Here is a 6,137-nt window from a genome sequence, read left to right as displayed (position 1 = left end):
TTTCTTTCTTTTTGGGCTCAGACTTGAGAGTTCTGGGAGAGGAGTATAGTTTTGTGTTAGAAATGCTGTCTGGGGTAGGGCTGCTAAGGAGAGGCATTCCCATAGTAAAGGCTTTCTCTTGAACTCCAAGACTACAGTGGTTTGGCTTTCAAAGCTTGAATTCCCTGTACAGTTACATACTCCATTTCTTTCCTGGTTTTTAAAAAAAAATATTTTTTTTTTGTTGTTGTTTATTTTTGAGAGGAGAGGCAGACTGCAAGCACAGGAGGGGCAGAGAGAGAGGGAGACACAGAATCCGAAGCAGGCTCTAGGCTCGGAGCTGTCAGCACAGAGCCCAATGCAGGGCCCAAACCCACGAGCCGTGAGCTCACGACCTGAGCTGAAGTTGGATGCTTAACCGACTGAGTCATCCAGGTGCCCCTTTAGTTTTTTTTTTTAAGTTTGAGAGAACTTGTGTGTGTATGCCCGTGGGGGAGGTGTAGAGAGAGAGGGAGATAGCGAGAATCCCATGTGGGGCTTGAACTCATGAACCGTGAGACCATGACCTGAGCCATAGTCAAAAGTTGGACACTTAACTGACTGACCCACCCCGGCACCCCTTAAGTTTATTTAAACAATCTCTACATCCAATCTGGAGCTCGAACTCACAACCCTGAGATCGAGAGTCACATAACTCTAATGAGTGAGTCAGCCAGGCACCCCTTTCCTGATCTTTTTTATAGCACAGATAAGCAGACTCAGTGTCCTGTGCCTTTAATGTTAGAATGCGTTTAGTTGTATTTTACAGCAAATACTAACTAAACCAGCTGAAGTGGAAGGAAACTTGGTCTCTCACATAAGTTGTCTGGAACTCACTCAGATGGGCTCATAGCAGCTGTGATGCCATTGAGGATCCAGATTTTTTTATCAATCTACTCTGTCCACTGTAGTTTGGCTTTGCTGAGCAGCTGGCTCCCCTCACAATCACAGAATACGATTTACATTGATGCTTTACATCAGCATCCAGAGGATACTAAAGAGGGCTGGTTTTTATCTTTTTTAGGAAGCTATTTCCCAGAAACTGCCCAATTTGTCCTGTGTCTTACGGCCTAAATTGGGTCACATGCCTATTACACAGGGTTTGAACCCACAGACCGTGAGATCATGACCTGAGCCAAAGTTGGACACTCAACCAACTGAGCCACCCAGGCACCCCGCCTATCCTTGAATCAGTTGTTGGTAAAGGACATAGAATTATTGAAGAATCAGAGTATACACCTGTAAGTTATCTTCATTCCTGGAGTTTGTGCTCTTCTCTTTCATTTACAAAGAAGTCAGTGGATCTGACTTCGGTTTTTTTAAAGATTTTTGAGAGTGAGAGCACAAGTCGGGGAGGGGCAGAGAGGACAGAGGATCCGAAGTGGGCTCTGCACTGACAGCAGTGAGTCCAATGTGGGGGCTTGAACTCACAAACTATGAGATCATGACCTGAGCCGAAGTAGGCCGCTCAACCTACTGAGCCACCAGGTGCCTCTTAACCGTTTTGTTTTTTAAGTATAGTTGACACACAATGTTACATTAGTTTCAGGTATACTACAGTGATCCAGAAAGTTTACATGTTATGCTATGCTCACAGTTGTAGCTGTCCCCATACAGCATCATTGCCTGTATTCCTTGTGCTATATGTTTTATTCCCATGACTTCATAACCTCTGTGTTGCACATCCTTCTAATCCTGATTGCTTCTAATCTCATGCCTGCTAGACTTCCCAAAGTTGGTCCATTTAAGACTTCTCTCTCTTGTTAGCTTAGACATCACTTCCTTCTGCTCTAACCCTTTTATCAGGTTCTTAGCTCCTTAAAGACTGAATTAGCTTCCTGTTTTGCTTCCGCTCCCCCCACCCCAACACCAGAATAGTTTTGAAATCTGTAGGTCTACTTTGTAATGTGCTAGCGTTAGCAGCATTCCCTTATTTCCTTCTGGCTGTATCTTACCAATCAGTGGCTAATGGCTTTGCCAGTTGCTTGGCGCCTGTGTTCATTTTGATCCCTACCAGCTTCTAGCCTGAAGAGAAACCCTTACTGGCAGCTCCAGCTGAATTCTTCCCACCCTACTTCTACAACTCTTGGTTCAACACCAAGGGGAAAAGTCAAAGAGGACAACACAGGAAAGGTAGAACTGGATTCAGGCATCTGTGTTCTCCCATTGTTACTTGAGACTGCTTTCTAGCTTACACCTGTGGCATTTGTAAGACTTCTAAACATAGGATCTATTTCTGAAGCTACGGCATCCCACTGAGTAAATCCCATGGGGGTTTGGGGAACAGGAGGATTAATGAAATACTTCCTAGGAAGACTTCATGCTCAATCCACAAAGCTAGGTTTAAGGCAACCTGGTTTTTTATATTCCTGGAAGTGATAGGGTGGACAGCTCCAGGTTTATAGGCAATGCGCCTAACACTGAAGACTCAGGCTGTTTTTTGCCCTTGCAGTCAAAATCCAACTACCTAGCCCTTCACCTGTGAATCCAAGAACAGCCTCATTATTTGACCCTCTAGCATGAAGTCAAAGTAGTTTGATGGCCCTAAACAAGTACTGAGAACTAGGGCAAATTAACTTGAGAAATAAGTTACCACCTCAGATCACTAGGACTGAAAAACCTTCAGTCAGGAAAGGGGACTCAAGACCATAGCTATAGTATTCTTGTAGAATCCTGTTCTCTAATGCTATGCATATAGTTAAGGTGAATAAAAATAATTGTGAGCTGAGGAATGAGATACAAAACACAAGAAGACTGCATCAGTCTTAAGGATAGTTTCATATGGAAAAAGAATGGGTTGAATGAGAACTAGGAAGCCCTATTTTTCTTTATAGGTGACTTTGAGCTGGAGAACAGGATGCCAACAGACTATTCAGTTCTGCCCTAGTAAATGTGGATTTGTTTGGGAAAAGCTACCATATGCATGATTACCCAATAAATTGTTTTCACTAGGTGGTTTTAATCTAAGATATTACACATTATAATCTGGTGTTAACCACAAGGCTTTCTATAGGGCCATTACAGCCTAAGCTGTCCCATTAGAGTCTTCAAGGCCCAGAAAATGTGGACAATGTTTCATCCTCCTAAATGAGATCGAGCTCAATTCTGAGTTTTAAAGGAAAATTAAGGGGCATCTAGGTGGCTCAGTCAGTTAAGGGTCCGACTTCAGCTCAGGTCATGATCTCGTGGTCTGTGAGTTTGAGCCCTGTGTTGGGCTTTGTGCTGACAGCTCAGAGCCTGGAGCCTGCTTCAGATTCTGTGTTTCTCTCTGTCCCTCCCCTGCTCACACTCTCTCAAAAATAAACCTAAAAATTAAAACTTCAGGTTCCCTAAGGGAACCTACTGAACCTTATAGGTCAGCTGGTGGTAAATGAGAAGGAATGAATTAAGAAACACAACAGTGCCATTCACTTCATTCACACACTTAGCATATGCAACTTTAATCAACCAAAAGAAAAAGTCCCAAATGTACAAGTGAAAAAAATCCAAACTGTTGACACAGGCTTAACTAATACCAGCTACTTTTATATACAGCTGTATAAGTTCAAAAAAGCTATCCTATATGTATATACAAAAGTTGTTTATACACAAGTCTGTACATAGGGTCTATACATTTATTTCCTTAGAACCCTTAGGTGCCACCTCTTGGTGAAGACACCAACACTTCATTCACATATCTTACAAAAGAAAAGACTATTTCCAGGACTGACAACACTGTGCATCCTATATTCAGACCATGTAGGCTCCATTCAATTGGTTAAGATCCTTCTGTCAATGCAGACCACACCAGGTGCCTGGGCTTCCCTAAACAGCTTTGCACAGAATGCTCCAAAGTAAAAGCCTGTAAATCAACCCAAGATGAAGCAGAATCCTGATGAGGGTACCACCGTAGGTCCAGGCATAGGTGAGCCTGCCTGCCCTGTTCATTGTCGGTATTCCAATTCATCTACACTGATGACTTTGGCAGGCATGGAGGGTAGGGGCTGCTGTAGCACATCTGAGCCAAACCACTTGGCAAGGCCCACTGGGGAGCTGCTCCTCTGGCTGGGGCGGTGCTCCAGCTGAGAGTGCATGTGAGGCAGGCCTGATCGGGTGGGCACATTCTGAGGGTTCGTCTGAACGCTGACACCTGCTGCCTGGGAACCAGAGCCTGGGGGATGAAGAACTATGGGGATAAGAAAGAAGGGTTATCACTCAGCATGTAGGGGAAAGTAGTTCTGTATCAGAACTTGCCTTACTCAAATCCTATTCATAAAACTACAAATAGAATTCTTTACCAGAGGATTTATTATAGGGCTTAACTCCTTTGCAAAATACAAGACAGTACCTTGGAAAGCAGGGCTATTCAGAAGTCATCCACATTGAGAAGCCATCCTAAATGGCACGTCCACTACTTCCCATGACAAGCAATCATATCATAAAAGTACTAACATTAGATGGGGAGAAGGCATCTACTCTGTACAGTCCCTGTGCTGAACCTCTGTCAGGATTCTCAGCCTCCTCTCTTCAAGAGGCAAAGGACAAAAATGCCAGAGCATCATCAGCTCTCCCATTGTCTTTACAGGGACAGGAGTTCCAAATCCCACAGAAGTGGGTTCGTATTCTCTGATTATCCCCTTATCCTGATCTTGCTAGGATAAGTTTAAAGAATGAACTGTGTTAATTCATCCCCTCCACTGGAAACTGGTCCAAAAGCTTTAAGCCTATTCAGCCCATCCCCAGCTCCCCTGGCCCATTCCTGAACCTACCTGAGCGCTGTAGCTGCTGTTGCATCATTGCCAGATGCAGAGGTGTCCCAGGACGAGGGTTTAGGAGAGGGTGACTAGCTGCAGGTAAAGGGTAGAAGGGTTGACCCAGGATTGGGCCTGATATTCCCTGTAAATGAGCCAGGTCCATCCCAGGAGGAAGCACACCTGTTGGACAGGGGGAAAAAAAGTGATGAGAAGTAATCTACCTGGAAATTTTCAAGCTTTGCTGATCTACAAGTTTAACAATGAACAGTGCTTAAGTTAGGTTCTTAATCTTTTAATGGACTAAGGGATAGACTGGATTGGACCCACTGCCCACCAGTTAGATGGAAAAATCTAGCAACATCTTTCTAGAGATAAGAAACAAACAAAAAAACCTCTCATAGTACAGTACTTCATCCATTCTGGCAAATGCTGTCATGCCAGGTCAGAAACTTACCAGCTTGGAGCAAACTTGGAAGATGCTGTGGATGTACTCCCTGGGCCAGCATCCTTTGGACCAACCCTGGGTGAAGCTGGTGAGCAGGCCGAACGATTGGAACATGGGGGACAAGGGGAACTTGGTGGACAGGGCGGAGAAAAGGTGTTCCTGGAACTGGGGATGCCAAGGTGGGTGTTTTTCTCCCAGTTGCTTTAGGTCGATAATCTTGCTCTTTGGTGTAACGGTTGGTCTGAGATAGTGGGGTAGAACATGAAGACCGCTGCAATGTTGACAGTTTGGGATTTGTAGTGGGAGAAGAGTCTCGATCAGCACTGGGCACAGAGTTGGAGGACACTAGGTTCTCTGTAAGGACCCAGACAGAGAATATTTTGGTACTGGCAAACTTCTCCCAAACATGCTGTCTTCCCAACGATCCAGTAAATCTCACTTCTTAGGAAGTTTACAATCTTATTTGAGCTTACAAATTCAGAGGATTGTTTCATAGGAAACACCATGTACCTTATGAATAGGCCTAGTCAAGGACACGGGGGTAGTTTGTCAGGGACAGAGCTGGAACAAGACCACAAGTTTTCTAGTCTCCAAATACATTGCTGGAACAGAGTTTACTCTTCTAATCTTCCCAACCCAGGAATAGCTATGGGCAAGTGAATCTGGCTTATGGTCTGGTGGTCTAACTCAGGCACCTTGCTCTGCCTGCCCATATGGTTGTGGTCTGGATCTGTGTGGGAGCTAGTACTATCCTAGATTAACATGCTTTTTTAGCCTAAGGGGAAAGTCAAGTGAAAGTAAAATTATGCATATCCACTGCAATGGAAATTTAAATTACAGACTAGTGAAGAAATCTGAATTGCTTTTAGTAGGACAGGATTTTTTTTTTTTAGAAGCTTTCTCACAGGCAAAAAGCTCTCAGACCAAGACTCTAGACTTGT

At 44.2% G+C, this 6,137-nt stretch overlaps 1 protein-coding gene across 9 annotated transcripts in view; it reads right to left on the bottom strand.

Moving 5' to 3' along the window:
- Positions 1 to 3,429: 3,429 nt before the first annotated feature.
- The window catches only part of EIF4ENIF1 (eukaryotic translation initiation factor 4E nuclear import factor 1), a 44,713-nt gene continuing 42,005 nt past the window's right edge, over positions 3,430 to 6,137 (bottom strand). For all 9 annotated transcript variants that reach the window (XM_042961841.1, XM_042961840.1, XM_042961846.1 and 6 more), the window contains 3 exons: positions 5,206 to 5,550; positions 4,767 to 4,931; positions 3,430 to 4,183 (listed from right to left, as the gene is read on the bottom strand). In XM_042961841.1, the coding sequence (XP_042817775.1) occupies positions 3,942 to 4,183; positions 4,767 to 4,931; positions 5,206 to 5,550 (752 nt within the window). In that variant the 3' untranslated portion in view covers positions 3,430 to 3,941. The remainder of the gene's footprint in view (positions 4,184 to 4,766; positions 4,932 to 5,205; positions 5,551 to 6,137) is intronic.

This window comes from Panthera tigris, chromosome D3, assembly GCF_018350195.1.
Source record: "Panthera tigris isolate Pti1 chromosome D3, P.tigris_Pti1_mat1.1, whole genome shotgun sequence".
NCBI lineage: Eukaryota > Metazoa > Chordata > Mammalia > Carnivora > Felidae > Panthera > Panthera tigris.
The sequence above is the reverse complement of the archived record's forward strand: the minus strand, read 5'-3'. Positions and strand labels throughout refer to the sequence as shown.